Below are 21,473 nucleotides of genomic sequence, written 5' to 3' on the forward strand. Positions count from 1 at the left end.
ACTTAACTCCCCTAAACATCTGAGTGATTTACATGAGATCTTGGTCCATCTTGCATTGTTGCCCTCATACTCAGTCTTGAGTTAAGTACTATAGCGAACTGCCTGTGTCCAGGCTTTAGCTATGGAATAATTGACTCACTTCCTTTGCAGAAGGTAGAACCAAGCTTACGCTGTCATCTCAGCATCTTGAGCAGGCTTGGTAGTGTCTTTGACCAGTTTTCTTACATGGAAAAGAGAAGGCTTGGCAGCATAGGTCGCTAGACTTATGCTTCGGAGAACCTTTAGTGCTATTCTCACTTGAATACCCTTTCCTTGGGACACTTCTACCACTTGGTGATGGAAGAAGCAGTAGGTAAGATGGAATTTGTTACTCTGTTATTGCATGTAAATGTTTGAGCTGATATACTTTGAAGTATTTATACACAAGCTCTTCTAAAGCTAGAGATTGTGTGGCCAGACAACTGAGTTTTATTCCAGGTTCTCTTTTCAGTGTAACACAAAGCATCTCCAGGCTTCTCCCAGAAATAAAAAAAAAAAAAAAGGTGTGTGCCTGCATGCATCATCCAACTGTAGCACTTGAGCAGATAAAGGACTGTCTTTTGCTTATGAGTGATGCCTTGCATCCTTAAACCAACGATGGCTACAGTACTGTTGTTGCTCTGTTTTTTGGAGGGTTTTGATAAGGCTGTAGTGGTCCTGAAAGTTGGTCTTTCAGGAACCAACTACCCTAGCCCTTTTTTCACTGTTTGCTCATCTCTATCCATTGTTCTTGAGGTTACATAACAGCCAAATGAAACAAAAGCAGATTTTCCGAGTTTCTCTTTGCTTCTTCCTACAAATTAGTGATGGAAAGCCTGAACACATTTATTTTACTGTTTTCATGTGAATCACTTCACTAGTCGTTAGCCTAGAAACCTTAAGCAGTACCCTTTGTTACAATGCTGATAGGCAATGGGAGAATTACAAGGGCTCTGCAATAGTTAACTGTGAAAATGTTGAGCTTCCTAAAATACTGTCATAAATGGCTACCTTAAGTAAGAAAAAGAAGTTTGGTGTCTTATCTCTTGGCATCTCACAAGTAAGGCTTATAGAAATGGCTTTCAAACTTTCTTTTCAAGTATGTTACAGAAGCTAGTGGTGTAACTGGAGTTTTGTGGTGAGGAATGATGGTAGTTTAAATACCTTCATTTTGTTAGAAAATGTGAAAAGCCTTAATGATAACTTTCAGTACTAGCCAGACTCCTCAGCTGTTGTTCTGAGCAAAATAAAGCACTTGAGATAGTGACCTGAGGATGGATGTGCATCTTGTTTGTGTGAACTATAGCATTGCATTCTTGCCTGGTACAGCTGGAATAGTGGTTGTCTGTGTGCACATTGCGAAGAGATGTAATCAACTTTGCTAAGTAAAACTCTGTGCATACGAAATTACATCCTCCCCACAACTTACTGAGTGACTCAAACATATTTTCTTCCTATTTTGCAGAAATTCTCCAGGTTTTATCAACTAACGTTGCACTCACAGATCAGCTTGGTGTAGTATATTCTTAAATCTGCTTTTTGTGCACTACAGTCTTAAGAAACCAGGAAACTTGTTTGGAATTCCTTTGGGCGTGGAAGCCTTTCACACCCAAACAGTGGGGCCTAGGTTTTTGACTTTCCCTTGGGTATTGCTGGAATAAAGCCAGGTAGCAACAGAGTGCGCATACTGCCCTCTAATGTCCTGTTCTGGCGCTTGGCTTGCTACTGGCAATGCTCTGCGTGCTGGCACAGGGTGCTGTGTTTGAACCTACAGTGACTGCACTTTTACAGGAAGTAGAACTGAACAGATAAGACTGCAATGTGCAAATGGTTCAACCCTGTTTACGTAAAAGGTCCTTGCTTCCTTATATCAGTCAGTGAAGACAGGAGCAATTCTATGCAAGGTAAGCCACTAATTGTTGATTAAAAAAAAAAATCCTGGGTCTCACCTGTGGCGGCAGTGATTTAACAGCAGGTACAAATGCTTCCTGTGAACTACCAAAAAAGAAAACCCAAAGAAAAAATCTGGTTGGGTTCTTCTGTGGCATGAAAAGGCTGTATTTGTTGCAAGCTGTTCTAATGTGTTCGTCAGCCTCCCTTTGCCATGGAATATTTTTGTTCCTGATCTGGAATAGGAATAAAAACATAAAGCGCATCACTTACTGTAGTGTGTGTGTGTTCATTGTGTTGTAGTGATGTTTCCCTTATTACAAAGTTCCTGGGCCTGCGTTAGGGTTGTCAGTCTTTATACAGGTTGGGTAAAATGGAAAGCAAAAAACAACTAAATTCATTTTTTGTGAGCTTAGTGTGTAACTAGCTTTTGCTTTAGCTGTGAGTGTGATACTAACACTCATATAAAAGAGGCAAAAATGTCATGCACAGCAATTTCTGGAAAAATAATATGCACTTAAAACTTCTAAAAAATACTGTTAGAATGTGGGGTGTTTTACACAGATTCAGTAAGATCATCCAGATTTCTTATGTACACTCATATTTAACTTCTAGTGTTAGGAAAAGCACTGACAGAGCTTTAAAGATGGCAAGCAATCAGACTTTGTCTCAGCTCCAGCTGTTTGACCTTTACTGTAGCATTTTCTGTTGAATCCAATTCTACCGAAATACTTGCAGTACAATTCCTGCTGGTTAACTGTAGCGCATACAGCAGAAATCTTTCAACAGTCCATGGGTGTTGTAGGTTGTTCTTTGTTCTGGGTCTGTGGGGGAAGATCCTGATGCTAAAGTAAGGACTCTGCCTATTTAATTCCGCATTGCTGGTGACTCAGAGAATCTTTCATGTTTACTTAACCTATGCCAGAAGCATTAAAATTTAAACAGCTATTACTAACTTTCAGTAATCTTATCTGGTGTGCTTCATGGAGCTAGTCTGGGTGTGCTATGTGAGTCATGGGTACAAGTGCTCTATCTGAACCCCAGCCTGGTGTTGTTAGGAGGGTGGTGGGAGTAGCTCACAAGTAACTAATGGCATTTGTCCCTAGACATTTTATTTTATCCATGGTGGTGTTATTGAAAGCACACCTTAACCAGATCTGTATTAGGCATGCTTACATTTTTCATTTGAGAAATCAAAAGTTGTGCTGTTTTTAGGGCTTGGATGTTATCCAGGTAAGAATTTTGAGGAGGGGTACTGTTTTGGTAGGGATGAGATCAAGGAGTCTTCTCCTGCAGCAGTTGAAACAGCGTTGTCATAATTTACTGTCTGCTGTTCCCCGATCTCTTAAACGTCCCGGTAGGAGCTAGGAGTGGGTGGCTGTCCCCTCAGCCCGGTCGGGACTACCCGGGCTGGGCAGGGGGCGAGCAGCTGCTCGGGGGGGGCCGTGCGCCACCAGGCTGGCCTGTGGGGCGGGTGTGCCACCTGGTGGCCACTGCTTTCCTTTCTGATCTCTCTGGGGAACGAAATAAAACCAGAGCTTCTTTATTTAATATTTCTCTCATACCTTTGATTAGCTCATTAACCGAATAGGGACATAATATTTGCCGTATGCCTAAGCCTGGTTCTTAGATAAAGAAACAGAGCTGGAGGGGAGGGAAACCTTAGGCCACAGCACCTAGCTGTCACCCGCACCCGCGTGTGTGCTAGCAGGACAGTGTGCGTTGGTGCTTGTGGAGCCTTGGTCTGGCTTTCAAACACCAGCAGCCTGCAGCCACTGCCTGGGCTCATCCCTGCCCTAAGCCCAGCCACACAGGTTGAAGAGGCAGGTTATCTCCTTGTCTGGCAGCCTCAAAATGGCTCCAGGGCCCTCGATTTCCACCAAGAAGTTCTGGCTGCTCATGCCAACAGAAGGGCAGAGCGTGCCCTATGTCAGAGGCCAGGAGGCAAAGGGGAGGAATTCGAAGCATTGCCTGACCTGGGGTTTTTCTGTATCAGGCAGCTGGTGGCACCAGGCCCTGCGGTGCGGCAGGACAGACTGTGGTGGCAATGCACCACAGGGACACGCAGGTCGTTTGCAAAATCTCCCTACACCCTCTTTCTACAGTTAACTTTAGGTCCCAATCAAGCATTTAGAGTGCAGGAACAGGGGAAAGAGCCAAGGAAATCCATGACCAGAGCCTGTCCTTTCATAAAGCACGTGTATACTTTCATGAGGCAGCAGTCCCACGCTAGGAAGCTGTTGCTGGTTGCTCCCCACTGCTGTGACGAACAATTGCGCCATGATCCCTGCCACACCGAGGGATCGGTTGAAAGCTGTCTCACAGGATATTCCAGTTAAGGGCGGAAGATGAGGTAGGTTTTGTCAGGGCTGTTTTGTTTACTTTCATGAACGTACGAAGTCCGTGTCTTGGACAAAACCAGAAGGCCAGTGTGCCCATGGGGCTGGGCCGTGACTGCGCAGCCAGCGCTGCTGTCCCAGGGCTACCACTGCCTGCTCTTGGGGTCTGCCTCGCCTCACCCCGCTCCCCTTGGCTCTCATTAGTCTTCAGGCCTCATTCCCCAGCCCCAGTGCAGTGTGTCAAAACCCCTTCTCTAGGCGTTTTGAGCCCCTCTGCCCTGCCAGGACCACCTGCTGGGGTGGCTGCCTGGGCCTGAGCGGAGTCCCACTGACAGGGGCAGGGGTTGGGGTGGCTGTTCGCAGGCCCCTGGGTGAAGGCTGCAGGGTCTGTGGCGGCTCAGATGGTTGCCCTGGGAGGTAATCAGTGGCTGATGGTGGTCTGGAGGGCAGCACAGGGATAAGCTGTTTTAGCATCATGATGATTTCACAGATTTTTTTTATTATTATTATTTTTCTGTGATGGTGTTGTGAAGGCCAAATTTACAGGTTTTGTGAATTTCTTTGTCTCTACCTTTTTGAGTGGATTTGGTGGGTTACAATCATGAGGATCACCTGGTGTGATTGTCACTTCTCTAATTAGCAGCATCTGCTTTTGAGAGTGAGTATGTGGATGCTGGTTGCTGGGTGTACCTGGGGTGTTCAGCCAGTGGGGTCAGTTCTGCCTGGTCATCTTTTTGGGGGTTTGGGGAGTCTTTCCTACTAGAAGACAGCACCAGGTAGGTGTGAGGTAATGTCTGGTGTTTTGGGAGCCAGTGTTTCATGAAATGTTTTTAAGTAAACTGTAGTTCACAAGCAACTTGTTAGGGTGCTGTTATTTAGCCTGGCTGCAGGTTTGCACTGCAGCCTTTGTAAAAGAAGGCTGATCTCTTCCTATGTTTGCTCAAACGCTTTATTTTTCTTTTATTTTTTTGGAGTTCATTGTGAAATGTGCTACAACATTGAGTCTGGTACAAGACTGGTGGGTTTTCTGATTAAACCTAACGCTTTATAGGAAAGGTCTTCTCTCTATCAGGGTATTTGAGTGTGCTATTGGATCTACTTACATCACTTCTTCAATTTTTCTTCTTCCTGGGGGCTGTTTAAGCATTCTGGCTCAACATCCCCGTTTCCTCTTTGCCTGAAGCAGTAGCAGAGAAGTATGCTGTGGCTGCTTGCAGCAGTCTCTCCCAGCAGCACACCTATGTCCCAAGAGGTGCTGTCATGCCATGGAGTGAGGTTATTTGGTCACTTACGTGAGACAAAACATTGCTTGCCTCATGAGTAGACAGTGATGTTCTGCAGGAAGCAAGAGCCACTACCTTGAGAGGTTTGTACTTTAGGCTGCTTCAGGCTATTCTTCTTGAAACAAGATCGTTCCCATAGTTCTGCCTGGGATTTCTGGATTTAGAAATAGGGAGTACTGCTGTAAGTAGTTTGGCAGGGCAGGAGCACAAGCTGTCAACGTGCCTGCCCTGGCCTAGTGGCACATTTCAGCCAGCCAGCCTCAGGCCTCAGCAGGTACCTGGGGAACAGGCCTATGGGCACAGGGAGCTCGGCCTGTTTTATAGCAAGGGAGTGAGGGAAGAGAGGAAAGCATCTGAAAAGTGAACTTTCCAGGAAAAGAAAGGAGTTCATTTCACTGCTTTCCTTTTGTAGGATAGGTTTCCTGTTGCATAGGAAAACTCATTCTTACTTGCTCTCTGTTTTCCTTCCCTTTTACTTGATGCCTTTGAATCCCTTTGAGGAAAGTTAAAGGGAGTCACTAAAATGATTTGGTGCTGCTGTAGGTGTTGTGGTCTAATTTCCTTTTATGGATATGAAATCAAACACAAGGTGGAAAAAAAAAGGTAATTAAACATTGAAGAAACAATTATAGCTTCTGTTGGTGAGTCTGTCTCCCTAACCTCTTCTGCTGGAGAAATGTGACCTTAGCACGAGGCTGCTTGGTCCTTCTGGGACCTAGGAGACCTCTACCAGTTCGGGCTGGCTATTTCCCTGTTTATAGGTTATCAGTGTGTTAGCCTGAAGGCAAAAGAAGTAAAATAAGCTCTAAGAAGGTCAGGAAGAAGCACCTTAGAGGTAAAATACATAAATGCTTGATCATAAAATTAAGATCTATATAATGCCCATGTGTAATAGGGATGGTCAAAATTAGGATTGCTTGTGCAAATTTAGTCCTTTGTAACCTTCTGGGCGCTTAGCTTTGCAGCTTTAACCACGTGCCGTTAATGCAGTCTGTGAATGTAGCCCTATATGCTTTGTAAGCTCAGCAGACAGGCCCCAGCTGCAGGTCTGCAGTTCTCATTAAGGGCGTACCTGTGGTCGGAGGTTTAAACTTACACTTGAAGTTAAGCTTGTGCTAAGGGCATGGCAGCATATCTGGCATGTGAGTGACTGTGCTGGATATCAAGGAAGGAAAATGTGGCAGCACCCAACAGAGTAACTAAAACTGGGTGAGAGAAAGGAGTAAGAGGGCCCTTGGTGGCACCTGGGTCCCTTTCCCTCACACAGGAGGGAATTTGGGGCCTCGCCTCTCTGTGTGATTAAATGCAGCTGTGCTTTTTGCCTCTTTTGTCTTCAGCATCTCCTGGTCAAACCCACCACAGTAAAAGTGTGGGCAGGGGTTTTCTTCCGGGCAAACTGCCACATGCAGACCCAGAGGCCCCATAGAAACAGGCTCTATCCAACTGCAGCTTTTGGTACGTGAACAACCTTGTCAAGGGTTTGACCTAGTATTATTTTGTAGTTGCACCTTGATAGTGAATTCATGTTTTTCTGCACTGGGGATGCTTTTGAGGCTTGCTGGAATACCACCTAGCTCAGCTGTTCACAGGGAACCGAGGAAGGCCCTGTGATTTCTTTCAGGCTGTATTAATCTCTTTGATATAATACATTAGACAGCACAGTAGTTACACAATTAACTGTGGCTTTCTGCTTTGGAATGACTCCGCTAATTACTCCTCATTGAAAAGATGGATTAAGTAGCTTGGGAGAGCATTTTATAGCAGCTGACATTTAGGTGGCTAGGGGACGTCAAAGGTGACCCTGCTGAAACAGTATACCGGTGTCCTGCTGGTGCATCTGGGGGCTGAGGAGATGGGTGGCTGGGTGGAAGCTGTGGGTGAAGGCCCTTTTCACACCTTGTGTGTGGGGCTGGAGGCAGACACAGATCCCTGCATGCAGAGCAGCAGGAAGGTCTTGATGGCTTCTTCCTGCCCTCATGGCTCTGCATGGGGTCAAGGGCATCCATTGCTTCCTGATAAAGCTTTCTAGGTCCTCTCATTGCAGTGCTCCTCCTGCCTTCAGGTTTTCACCTATGGCAGGCAACAGCAATGCCTGCTTATAGTAGGCAGCTCACAAATACACACCTTGCACAGAAATGAAGTATGCATTGAGTGCTGTGAGGCACAGCCTATGTGAGTTTACCTGTTGGAGGGAAAATGGTAGGACCTGCAGGGTAAACAACAATGCCTTTAAAAAAACCAAACAAAACAAAACAAACAAAAAAACCACAGTATTTTGGATCAGTCTATTTGTGTACTCTTAAGTTTTGATCCTCCCCCCTTTTTTAATTTCTGAGCTTAGTCCAAAGAGATACATGTTTTGTGAGCCTTTAAAAGTTAAGTCCTAATGTTTGCTTCCTAAAAATAGAAAAAGAAAAAAGCATGTTAAAAGATCCTGAGTAAAAAAACACTGCGGTGCTGTGCGTGTACGGGGTAGCTGGGCATTGCATTTACTTGTGACAGCAACAATAACAATCATTAACTCTCCTGCAAACCTAATTTCACAGTGTCAGAAAGTTACTGCTTTCAGTTTACCAACAAACCCCATGTCCCTACCCCAGCGTAACTCAAAAGGTAGCTGTAAAAATGTACAGTCCTTGTTTTTTCAGTAGGTTTAATAGGAATAGAATTATGAGCCTTTAAACTAAATAATATTTTTTTCCTTGTAGCTTGAGATCTGTTCAATCAATAATCTTTCTGCTAACTCTGGGGAGAATTTTAGTTGCCTCCATAAAATGTTTTAATTATTTAAAATCATAAAATATAAGTAGGCATAATTTGCTTGGAACTCATTAGGGAAATATATGAATAAGAAGAAAAGATAATGTTTGCTTTTGCTTTAATTTAAAGCAGTCTCTAAAATATGAAATCTAATCCTGGAAAGCAGTGACTTATCAGCAATGTTTACTTTTCCTATAATAGGAATAAATATTAAAGCAGCTAGTTATGTGCTTATCCCTACAGTATTGCACAGAGGCAGAAAGGAAGATAAATAACACGTCTGAAATCCCACATTAATTTCCCTCTTTTACAGGTTTTATGTTTATTCATTTCCTTTTTCAAAAACATTGCCTTTAAAATTATTATTATAAACCAGGTGACTTAGAAACCATGAGTAGCTGCAAATGCATGAGACCAATTTGCATGTGATTAGACTTAGGCAGGGGTAATGCTTTATCCTCAGGCAGAGCCCTTCATCCTGGTCCAAACCACGGTGCAGAGCCTGCAGCAACAGGCTCGGTTGCTCGCTGCCCAGTACTTCTTGCCTGGGATCTGGTCAGAAACCCAGGTCCCCACAAGACCTGCTGGTTGTGTTTTGGGTTTTCCACATGTTGATTCTGGGAAGCGGAAGATAGTGGAGCTGCTGAAGTGCAAATAAGCAGCCAAATCAAATGTGATGCGAACCACCTGGCAATTGGTCCAGGTCTTTCATGTGTGGGGAGCTCATAAGTTAACTGAACACGTTGGCATGTCCCTTTTGGAAGGACAGCTGGAACTTCTCAGCATGGCCACGGTTCAGCTGCAAGGGGTGACATCTGCCACCACATGTGGTGCCTGTGATGTGGTGTGCTCTTGGCCCCAGCTGCGGAGTTTCTGAGGGGGCTGGGGAGCTGCTCATGCTTGAAAGGAGGGGACTTGGATGAGGCTTGAAGTCATGTTTCTTCCCTGTATCTTAAGGGCTTTATCACAAGAAGCATGCTAACTGTCTTCAAGAAGCAGCAGTTTACAGAAAGCACAGTACGTGTGTAACGTGGCTAGACTCGAACAGATTAAAAACACTTCATCAGCTTGTTGAATAAAGGAGGTGGCAATAGCAGAGGTTCAAACAAATGCCTCTAACTTGGGCTACACCCATCAGTCCAGCTCTCCTTTAGGCCTGCTGTGACGTGACAAACAGGCAATGTTCCCCACTTCATCCACTGCATGTCCCAGCAGGATCAAAAGCTGCAGCATTGAACGTGCGGAAGCAAGCCTTGAGAGTTCAGGAAGCGCTGTGTCTGCCCTTGGAAGGAGGGACTGTCCTCTATCTTGATCTGAGCACCTTTGAGTCCTGAGTGTTTTCCAAGCTGTACATAACTCCAAACTCTTGCTGTCTTCCCTTTGGTTTTATCGGACAGGGCTAGTGCAAAGTGGGAGTGTGGCAGCAGTGCTGAGTGAGCATTGGCTGCTTGTTTAGTGAGCTAGTAGAAATGCCAAGTACGATCTGCAAGAGTCTTCTGTTCCCTTCCCCATGATCTATCCAATACCACACCACCACTTCTAACATAACATCTGAAGAGCAAGGGCTGAGATACCTGACCAGCAGCTACTGTTACGTGCTCTCATTCTCATGATGGTTTTGGGGAGTTATTGGGGGAGGGGGGCGGATTTCTTTTTTAATATACTATTCTTCAGCCCCATTTGCTTCTGAGCATGTCCCAAATGTATGTTTATCACTTGTGTTGGCCACTCTGGGGCCAACCCTCACAACTGGAGGAGATGCCAGTGTTGCGTGAACGTATGGGTGGGAGGGCTGGGTGACCACTGTGCCCCTAGGCCAGCGTCTCTCTTGGGATGGGAAATGAGGAGCCTCTACTATGAGCAATAGCTCAGGCAGGTGTGATATCTGGGCATCAGAAGAAGACCCATAAACTTTCATACATGATCTTGCTGTTAGAGACAAAGACTTATGAGGCATTATTTTATGGTCCACTCTTGCCACCTCATGAAAGCCTAAATTCCCATTGTCCCCACAAATTCCCCAAGGCTGATTCACCAGTTGAATTAAACCATAATTATATATTATCAGCAGTCACTTTATAGTAAGGTTGAAGGATTAAATGCAGTTAGTGGTGATGAATTCCAGACACGCAGGGCAGGAGCCAGAAGAGAAGGCCAGCTTCTGAGTAACTACAAAATGAAGTGTAATGTATTCTAAATATTTGATTCAATTAAGCTTCCTTCTGCTCTTTGTTTCAGCTTACAGATGGCTCATCAATCTATAGTTTAGGGACACATTGCTATTCTTTCTAATGGTAATTACGTGATCAGGATGGAGACAGGTTTGATTAAATGCCTGCACTACACTCTGCATATTTAAAATGGAGCAGAATCCAAAGCAGAGGTAATGTGCTAGCCCACTGCATGCAGATTGAGCCGAAGCTGCTTGATAGAGCCCTCTAAGCAAAACTTGTGTCTTCTGCTAGCATAGGCAATGGGAATTTTCATAGTTCCCACCATTCAAGGAGCAGAAGTTCATGGAATCACAAACTACGATCGTAACTGGTTTTGAATTTTGCTAAATTGTTGTTTGATTTCTTTTCTTCCAAAAATCCTCATGGTGCTTGCTGATTTTTTTTTTTTTTGGATTGGCTTTACAGAGAAGATTCTTGCAACTTGGAAATTGCTAGCAAAACAGCTACTGTGATCAATCTTCCAATGACTTCAACAGGCTTGGGAAAGGCCGTAATAGTACTTGTAGACCAAGGCATGTGTTTTTACCAGCTTGCAGCTCACTCTACTGCAGATGTACCTTACAATAGATGTAGAGAATGATGTCATAAGGTTTGAAATCTCACTTCATCTTCTGTCTCATTCTCCTTGTTAGATGATCTCTCAGTAACCAAACCTGGTCTCCTGTACAAGAAACCAACATCCTTGAATGCTCTGTGCTTATTTTGTATATGCTGTTTTTTGTGTGTTGTTGTGGTTTGACTTCCACTAAGCAGCATCCAAAAATGATGAAATAGTAACCAGATGCTTGGTGTCTTCACTTTACTTAGTGGTCTCTAGTAAGCTTTAACCCATTTCACTTTGCCTTCATACTGGTCTGAGTAAAACAGAATTGTCTTTTATTTGAATGTTCTTGTGTGAAAAAATCTATTATTAGGTGCATCTGCAATTTCAGTGGGTTGCCAGTGAAATCCTCACTGCCTGCACATCCCTGACTTTGTGAAATGCTTGTGACCAGTGTCTGTGACTGTGAAGAGGATCCTTTGTTTCAGTAGAGATGTTCTCTTTAAAAACACACCTTCTTTGTAAAATTAGGTATCCCTTTTCTCCCTCCCATTGTGTGGTGATGGGAACATCCAGCTTGGTTTTATTCTCTTGACACTGTAGATGTTATAAACAATGCTATAATCTCTATCAAATGTTAACAATATTGAACTACTTCGATGGGGAAGGTGTGAATAGATTTGCTTGTTTCCATCCTATTTGCTAGGGCAGAGCCTTCACTTATGCAGTACTTCAGTGAAATTGGAGGGGCTTTGTGCCACTGCAGAGTAGGAGCCTGGCAGCTGCTAGTTTGGTTTGGAAGCTCCATCAGGAAGGTTTTTTCTCATCTAAGGCTCTGAATACCAATTGGGCTTCAGGTAATCACCCCTATAATTATCACTGAACCTAATAATGGCATGGATGATCTTGCAGCTAATCTAGGAAAACTGAGCTTTCTCAAAAGCAGAAGAGGAACGTCATGTCACACAGCCTTTTGGGGCCAAAACATAGAGAGTATTTGTCCTGTTGGTGTCCAGTACTGCTTGTAACCCTGTCTGATTTTATCTACTTAAAAAGTAAAACTGTATGTGGAACATAGCCCGGAGCTTTGCATGAAAACACAATGACCTTGTATATTCCTTTAGCCACTCCATCCGAGAGCTATTCCAGTCATTAAGACTTGAGTAAAGTGTTACTTCTTTTATGCAGATAAGAACACTGAGACACAGGTTGGAAGCTCTCTGGGTAAAACTGTACCCTGAAAAATAAATTGGGCAAGCTTTATGTCCTATTTAAAATCTCTTTTATGGGCCATATACACCTTATACTGGCCTCTTCCCAGGCATGGATTTTACTTCACAGCAGCCAGCCCTCAATTCAGTTAAGTACTTAAGCACATCCTGACATGCTGTGCCAAATCAGGGTTTTAACTGGAAGTGACAGAAATAGAACTGAGATCTTCTCAGTCACAGCTCCACTCTGACACCACCAGGCAACGCTTCCTTTTCTCGTAATTTTCCCATTGTAGCATATTGCCATGAGACAGGTTAACACCTGTGCCCTGAATATCTGCCCCTTACCAGAACTCCAGCCACCCAGTTAAAATTTCACAAATACGAACCATGTAGCCAGCTCCAACAATTATTTTGAGGCTTGAAATCTTGTATCCCAGTGCCTTGAGTGCATTATTTAAGCAAATGTTGGCCTCCTCCCTACAGGAGGCCAACAAATGTCAAGTTACCTTTTTTTCAATATGCATGTGATACTTCTTCAGTGCACCAGCCACACCTCCCAAACCAGTAGTCAGTGGAGCTTTTGCCTGTAAAATGCTAATTTAGGTTTTGTGTTTAATTGGGTTTTCTCTAAAATAATAAGAATCTGAGGCTGAAATTGAAAGCTTTAGTAAAACTAGTTAGTATTGGTAATTCAGCATGGAAGGAAGTCATCAGGTAGATTCTCCTTCTCGAACTTGAACAGAATATGCTTCCCCCACTTAAATCTTTTTTATTATTCCCAGGTAAGGTGAGCTCTTTCAGCTACTGTTTCTTGACCAAAAGTTTCATAGAACACAGCAGGATGAAATGAGTAATGAATGACAGCAGCAAATGAAGTTAACTAAGCATTAAGAATACTATAGGAAAAATACTTTATTAGGATGTGAAAAAGCATTGTTTTACATGCTGTCTAGGGAACGTAATCTATGCTTGTAGTAATTACTTGAATAGCCAGTTAACAGCTGTATTGCATCCTTAAACAATCATCATTTTCCTTCTGTGGACTTGCAGCTACTGCTCCATGCTTGCAAGCAACTTTCTAGGAAATGAGCACTGTGTAAGTTGCTGCTTTTGAGGAAGGGAAGAAGGAGAAAGTTCTTTTGGTTCTCTTCTTGCTGATCTGCTCTTCCTCATTCTGACTTCAAAAAAAATCTACCTGCAGGGTTACCTAGGTTTAAAAACAACAACAAAAAACAGTCCTTGCACACACACGATTTAGGGAGCAATCGGTACTGGAAATCCTGTTTGTCCTTCAACGTTCTTTTAAAGGGACTTTTCAGATGACGCATATTTGAGGCTTCTCAGTTTAGTACCCTTCAAGGATTACCAGCAACTTTCAATTGCTGGCTTGAGAAGGCTAGTAATCTCCTTGATGCCATATGTATTTCTTTAAAAATAAATCTTCTATTATGGCTTTTAACATTAAACTCTGTTTCTTTTCCTTTTGACAATAGGACAGATTGTTCTGCTACTGAGAATAAGGTTTGTGAGCACAGCTACAATCACCTGCTGTCTGAGACTGCAGAAAACTCAGTTTCCAAGTCCTGCAGAATGCCAGCAACATGTTATTTTTTTGTGCATTAAAAAAAAAAAGGCTTCAGTTACCCATTTATTTCAAGGGGATAAAGACCAAGGTACTTGGTGCTTCATGATCCCTAGGAAATACATTAATGTCAAGATAATACAAAATAGCCTTCTAGAGAAGGACTGTAATTTTTACTTAGTCTTGTCACAGGAAAAACTAGTCACCAAAATATATTCTTGTTTGTGGAGTTGTCCAATTAAACAGTGTCCTCTGGTGTATTTGTGAAAAGTGACAACTCCCCCTCTTTCCAAGATCTTGTGCCAATTACTTAATATTTCCCTATTTTTATTCCCTGTGCCCCCAAGCTTTTTCCCCTCCTCGGACTCAATAGCCTCTTTTAGGACAGCAAAAAGTCTTTGTACAAACACAGCTGGAACTCAGTCATACACAGGGAATTTTTTTAAACTGTTTTAAAAGGACAACCTCTTTTATGTTTTCTTCCTTTATTATAATTAAATTTATTAATCTTCTTTATTAAAATAAGAAGCCACAGTAGATCTCCAAGTAAGTTTCTGTCATCAATTTAGCTGCCCTTAGGGTCCTGCTGCTTCTAAAGTCTACTTTCCCATGCTACAAAATCCAGTGGAGGTATAGGTTAAATAATCATTTTTGATAGTGTTCCACCTATGTTTTTCTTGGTAATTTGATGCTTGCTGTTTCCCATGTGCTAGGCTTCCTCCAGTTACAGCTTGAATGCTAATGTTACTCCGTCCCCCATTGGGAGCATGCTGATATTGACTCGTGCATCTCTGAGAAGCTTCTCATTGAGGTGGTGGATGCTCTGTGTTGCCAAGTCATCTTTTCTTGGTTTTAGCACCTTTCCACTCCAAAGGACCTATTGAAAAAAGCAATGTCATGCACCTCATTTTTTCCAATAAGTTCCTTGGACCACAAAGGAAGCTTGGGAAAAGATCCTGCATGTTTTCTAGAAATCGGTATTGTACTGTATTTCAAATTCCTAGTGGTTCCCAACATGAAGCTCTCATAATGAAGCAGGATTGGGAATCCACAGAATTGGCTAATCATACTTCTATCGCAGATTAGAAGCCAAAACAAAAAACTGCAACAAACGTATTTTTAAAAGCCCCTGTTCAGCTGCCACGGTAACCCTGAACGTACCTAAAGTGTAACATCATTCTTTGTTACTAGTAAAAAGTCATTAATGAATAACTTATTAGTAACTACTGATTACAAATGCTACCCTAGATCTTGCGTAAATACTATATATAGTAGAAAATGCTACAAGACAGAGCAGACTAAGACAACATCCTCTGTAATGAATTAGAAAAGATATAATAAGCCTCTCACTTCAGCCTGTTTATGTAGAAACAAATTTAACATATTACTTCTTATATAGGGCTTCTTGCCCATATTAGTGTTATTAGTGCTATATTGTTGCATAAAGCGTACTTTGGAATTTATGCTGAATTTTAAAGCCTCCTTTGTATGATATGGAACAAGATGTTGCAATTAGCAATGGACTTGCAGGTCAGAAATCAAGTTATTAGAATCCCGCTGTGACTTTATTTTTTCTTTCCTAGAAGCAAAGCAGTAACTGTCTGTGCTACTACCACTACAACTAGCAGTACTTACATTATCAATAGCTATTATTCCCCCTTTCTTTACGAGGCGCAAACATTTTTCATAGTACTCGTTGCAGCTTTCTTTATCCGCATCAATGAAAGCAAAGTCAAAGGTTTCTGCTTCTCCACCAGCCAGCAGTTCATCTAGATGGGCAACAGAGTGAGTCATTATGCCCTGGTTAATGCTGTGTAGGAGAAAGTCAACCAGCTGTGTCAAAATTCTCAATAAATAACAGTTTTGGTGCTTTGACCAGGCAGCCTGTTCCTCTACAGCTAATTACTAGAAAAGCTTAACGCAGAGAAACCAATCTAGATACAATGTATGTCATAAAACACTCAGTTACTGAGCTTTGCCAATGTGGAATAAGTTCACGGGGGAGTTCTAAAAACCTGCGGGATGCAGCTGGGGCTGCTGAGTGGTGTAGCAAGAACAAGTCAAGCAGTTTCGAAACGACACACTCAAAACCTTCAGCTATGTTTTGAGCTGATTAAGAACTGTATTCTTAAGTGGATTATGTTTTTTTCACTCATGTTTATAAGCAGGTCCTAAATGCTAATCTCGAGTTGATGACCAAGTGCCATGATGCACATAGGGTGGTTCCCTATGTCATAGGGTTTGACGGGGTTTGAACAAACACTGTCAAAAATCTTCAGTACAGCAAATGATTGCCTTAAGTATTTTTTCTCTGGTCAAGTGGCATTTAAGGTTTTGTAAATTGCCTTCTTGACTGAGAACTCCAGGCTGCCAGTTGGAAAGGGGCTGACTGCTGCCTTCCTAAGGATCTCTGCCATCTGCTCTTACCCACCCTTATCCTCTGTCAACTGAGAATGTTTCTTCATCTGAAGCATTGCCTAGACAGAGCTGTCCATCAGTCTTTAAGAACAGTGCATCCTCTGTTGAAAGGAAGGATGGATCTATATGGGTCCCTCAAACACCTCTGCTGGAAACCTATATTCTTCCAATACCACCTCCATTTCTAACAAATTTCTTGCATTTCAGAATATTTATGAATATCCTCTCTGCTCCATATTGTCTCTTTTCTTGACAGAGAAGTCACTGCTTTTCTTATGCCCTTGCATGGTTTTGCTGCATTCTGAATCTGAACTTCTCTGAGCCAAAATTAACTGTTATACCCTAAGTTTCATATTGGCTTCTGTATTATTTTTTTTTCCTGCACCTCGACCCTTTTGGAAAGCTCTTCCTCTCTACAACAAAGAAATACTTGCTTAGAAAGGACTCTGGATAAGAAAAATTGGGCTTTGTCTAATTAATCTGTTTTAATCAGCTTTCCCAGAAGGAGCTGACAATAGTACTTCATAGATTAAGGCAATGGACAGGACAGGTGAGTGACCAGCACAGCCCACTCCACAGGATGAGCATTTTCACCTTTCTGTTAGCACATAAGAAAACCGAACTTTTAAAGCCATGTGTTTTTAAATTTATTTTTAAGACCTCTTTAGATAAGAAAATTTGTTTCACTGTTACCAACAGGATCAGATTTGCCAGTGTATTTCCTGGATTTCATCAGCATTATATTCATCTTTTGGCTTCTAAGGGAGAAAAAATATACATATTTTAGGTTACTTACCAAGTGTTTGAATAGCTGGCTTTATCCGTAGGTCAATTTTATGCTCTACTCCTGCCTAGAGTGAAAAAGAGCATAGAAGTGATCCAAGTGGTCAAAAAGTAATCTGTTTGTAGTTTGCACTCAGGGAGTGACTAGTCAACAGATTCTTTTTTTTTTTTACTGTTGTTTCTAGGATCCAGTCAGCAATTATTTGTCTTCTCAAATTAAGTTGTTGCAACTCCTGCCCTAATGACAGGAATGCTTGTGTGTGAACGTGCAGGTCTAAGATACAAAAACCATCAAGCAATAATAACAAGCAAATGCAGCTGTCCTAACCATCTAACTGAAAAGATGCTCCTTACCTCCTTCCACAGTGGCTTTCCAATTTTGACATAGTCCTCATTTATGTCACAGGCAACAACTCTTCCATTATCTGGCAGGACAAGTGCCATATTCAAGGTATTATATCCTGTGAAAACACCTAGGAAGAAAATGACAGAAGTCATCAAAAATTACTGTTTTGAAAAATTTATAAATAGTAAATCAGAGGACTCCCACCTGGAATGATAATAAAACCAATAATAATAATAATAAAAAGTAAAACCAGCAGAGACCCAGAAGGGTTGAAGATGGCAATTTGTTAATGGACTCAAAAGGCTTTCTATTTCATTCCAATGTTACAGGGGTTGGTAAGATATTTTTTCCTCCTCTTCAATCAATCTTTAAGTTGCATGTGTGTTTTTTTTATTTGTTTGTTTGTCCTCCTCCCCTCCCCCCCAAAAAAATTCTCCAGGACACAGAGGGCAGGATCTGGTCCTGCACCTGAGGAACACACTCACTTAAAAGTGGAGCTAAATCCTGAGCTAAAAGGACTGGATCTGTCCAGGAGCAAAATACCAGGGCATCATAAGGAGAGGCCAAAGATAAAGATGGTGGGAACCCATACCTGGCTGCTCAGCATCACTCTGGCTTTGGGACATCCTCCTAACATAGGCATTTCCGAGAAAGTGGATTGGATTCAGGGCCTGTGCAGCAAACCAATTCCTTTTGGCAAGAAACTGATACAGAAAAGAAGGAATACACCCTGCCCTGCAATTGCTGGCCAGCACTGGAGACCCAAGTGATCTATTGGTCCTAATTTTTCAGGTTGCTTCTGAGTTGATGAGACATCCCTGCTGCTGCTAAAATTACTGAATGCACAAGTAGACAAACGGGCAAGAAAGTGCAAATCAGATGCTACTATCACACTGCAGTTCACCCACATGATTGCTGAGACAGAGATGCAGTACTTTACTATACTGGGAAATCTTACCTTACATAAACATGGCTGGATTTGGAGAAGCACAGCCAGGAGATTTATTTATCTACAGAGAAGATGAAGTGACGGTCTTACCTATTTCTATAACTTTCTTGGCTTTAATGAGTTTGACCAAATTTGCCATAAGCTGAGCCTGGTCACAGGACACCATCATTCTACCCCAGGGATGATCTGTAGTGAGCTGAAGAGAGGAAATAACACAATGAAACAATAACAATACTAAGAACAACAACAAAACCCAAAGCTTCCAAAATTATGTCCTAAGGCAGAAAAATCCCAGGAAAAACAGAGATGCTCTTACCTTTCTTATTCTAGATGGCTTTGTGCTCCATGTATGAGACAGAAATTTGTTTTGAATTTAACAGTAACTGAGGTGGGAAGGGGCGAAGTCATAAGCAGTTGATAATCATGCAAAACAGTGGTATGATCCAAAGTTACCCCGTGGCTGTAGCAAACTCAGCAATAAAGTTGTAATGGATGAAGAACCTTAAGCAAATCTTGACTGTGAAAGTCCTTTATTTCTGTATATATACATAAACAGATGTGTGTTTTTTTTAATGACAACCTTTGTATTTATGCCCTTATACCTCCACGACATGTAGCATGTGGTTTTGTGTGTTGTATTGTTTTTTTTAAACTCTCAGGTCAAAGTCTGTTGCCAAAGGTCGGACCACATGATTCTAGCTACATAGCACCTAGCTAGAGGCGGCAGGGTGTGAGGGCCTCAAGCACTGAGGAAGAGCAGCAGGAGAAGCAGGGCTATGCCACTGCAGTTCAGTGAAGAGGACAGCCCTCCCCTTTCCTGTCCTCTACTAGGGCTCATTCCAACCAAACAGCTCCGCTATCTAACATTTAATTGCTTTTATACAGGAGTAGTTTGTCTCATTTGCTAAGAGCCAGGCCTGAGCTGGGAGGGCTGTTCTGAGCTCCAACATTACAGCAGGCTTAAAGACATCACTCTTCTAAGATACAAGACATGTTTAATGTGTATGCCAATACTATTAAATACTCATTGGGGAGCCCTGAACACTGAAAACTCTGGGCGCTACCAGTTCAAAATTATTTCTCTTGCATATATTTTAGAATTTAAAACGCTGGACATCTTTGCATTTGCTTCTTTTGTGTAGGAAGTGTATCCAAGGTAAACAGATATGACCAGGATTTCTTCTGCACCAGATATCATCATTAAGTATAAATATGTATATAGAATTACCTCTAAGGATTGGAAATCCCAGGAAGTATAAAGAGTAGGGAAGGAAGAGGATTTAAGGCAACTTTCTACTTATGTGGAGTAAGGGTCTTTCTTTATCAGGAAGCAGGATTTTGGTCTCTGCTGCAATGTCTGGGATTATAAAACTAAAAGACCAACCTTAAGAGGTTGGGCTACTGGGTATCTCTGTGAGGAACAGAGTTATACTTTTGAGGCTGCCTGGAGTGCTTCCTAAAGGGCTTATTAATTCTGTGTACCTATAAATTTGTATGTGCAAGTAAGATGGAGGAAGGAATGTAAGCAATATAAAGGAATATAAGGATTATAAGCAATATAATCAGGAGTCTAGCAATTTGGGACCAGACGTGGATGAGACCAAAAGGGCCTAGTGGAATAGTAACTAAACAGAAAACGTAGGGTGGGAGATAAAATACTGACCAGTCGCAGCTTCTTTAGAATTGGGTGTTCCCGCAAAGAGTGATCCAGTATGTATTGCCACAGAGGACTGCTTTTTCCAATAATACTCCTGGGTGATTTGGGTATCCCAAAAACTAAGGATGGGTATCTTTTACCTGCAAAAAATAAGGGACAACTTTAAGCTCCGCTGATGAAATTTTGCAATTCTCAATTATAGGCTGCTTAAATAAATAAAATACATAAAAAGAAATTATAGGCTGCTTAAAGTACCTTTTGGTACTACTAAAACTTAAAGGGCTCTTTGCTCTGAAAGATCCAGTGAATAATGATGATGCAAAGTAGCTGGACAGCTCAGTGGACTATATATATATATTTTTTTTTTTCAACCTCTAAACTGCATAGCTGAAGTCTGCAAAAACTGAAAGCGAAAGGCTGGGGTACTGTGATGTTCCTTAGCTGATGTGAAGGTTCCCGTTGTATTCTTGCAGGATAAGTAACTGCATCAAAACTCATGGCTGAACGAGGCCTGAGGCTGCGAATGGCGGTTGTGCAGCAGCACTGATGCCTTTCCTTACCCTTGGGACCTCGCTGTGGAGATGACAGCGGCTGGTGCCCTTTGGGGCCATCGGCAGAGGGATCGCCCCGGGGCAGCGGGCGGCTCCCAGCCGAGGCACCCAGCGCTGCTCCGTGCCTCGTTCGGGTGAGGGGGGCAGCGCTGGAAGCTACCTCTGCAGGCATAACCCTGAAGGGGCAAATACAAACCTGATCCCGGCTTTGACGTCCGCGGCTCCTTCTCCCCAACAGTTCAACAAAATAAAACCAAACCAAGCCCCAGCCCGCCACCCCCTGCCAGCAGCCTGCCGTTAAGGCGCGTTGCTCCCCGGCAGCGGCTGGGGCGCGGCCATGTCCTGCCCGCGGGTGGTGGCGGGGTCGCCACTTACCTGCCAGCAGCCCCGTGGCGAAGGCGACCCCCAGCATGGCCGTCCCCACGGCCACCTCCTTGGGCACGCTGAAGAGCGGCATCGCGGATCGGCGGCGGCGGCTAGCGGCGCGGCCTGGGCTGTCACAGGCACACGGGGGCACGGGGCGGGGCGGAGCCGCCCGCCATGTGGTGGGGCCGGGCCTCCTGCTCCTGCTGCTCCTCCTGCTCCTTCTGCTGCCCGCCGAGCGGCGGCTGCCCACGCTACCGGCGTGGGGATCTTTGCGTACTTTACGCCATCTGCGCAGCGAGGGTGGGAATGGCGAGGGAGGCAGCGTCCACCCCGTGAGGGCGCCGGGCGGCTGAGTGGAGGGAGCTGTGCCCTCGCCTCCTCTGAGCCTGGCTCGGCTGCCGTCTTCGTGTTAAAGCACGCCTGAGCTGGTGGTGGGCTGTGGTGGAGGAGCTCTTAGCAGTCATGTCCTCGCTGGGGCTGCCCCCGGCCCTGGAGGTGTGCCTTCTCCTTCTCCAGCATCGGTGGACTGGCAGCTGAGGTGT

At 43.4% G+C, this 21,473-nt stretch overlaps 1 protein-coding gene and 1 long non-coding RNA gene across 3 annotated transcripts; one reads left to right on the forward strand and one right to left on the reverse strand.

The window, feature by feature from the left end:
• Window positions 1-4,853: 4,853 nt before the first annotated feature.
• On the forward strand, window positions 4,854-18,854 carry LOC121073002. Of its 2 annotated transcripts, none has more exons than XR_005821461.1 (2): window positions 4,854-5,023; window positions 17,248-18,854. It is a non-coding gene; the product is annotated as an uncharacterized LOC121073002 (long non-coding RNA). The 2 variants fall into 2 exon arrangements; XR_005821462.1 differs by lacking the exon at window positions 4,854-5,023 and adding an exon at window positions 6,541-6,985.
• On the reverse strand, window positions 13,174-21,176 carry COMTD1 (catechol-O-methyltransferase domain containing 1). The gene is made up of 7 exons (XM_040563442.1): window positions 20,941-21,176; window positions 20,021-20,154; window positions 18,448-18,553; window positions 17,417-17,535; window positions 17,076-17,130; window positions 15,497-15,630; window positions 13,174-14,738 (listed from the first exon to the last, which is right to left on the reverse strand). Exons 1-7 carry the CDS (start codon window positions 21,020-21,022, stop codon window positions 14,586-14,588), a joined length of 783 nt encoding a protein of 260 aa, XP_040419376.1. The 5' UTR covers window positions 21,023-21,176; the 3' UTR covers window positions 13,174-14,585.
• Between the last annotated feature and the right edge of the window lie 297 nt (window positions 21,177-21,473).

Source organism: Cygnus olor, chromosome 7, assembly GCF_009769625.2.
Source record: "Cygnus olor isolate bCygOlo1 chromosome 7, bCygOlo1.pri.v2, whole genome shotgun sequence".
NCBI lineage: Eukaryota > Metazoa > Chordata > Aves > Anseriformes > Anatidae > Cygnus > Cygnus olor.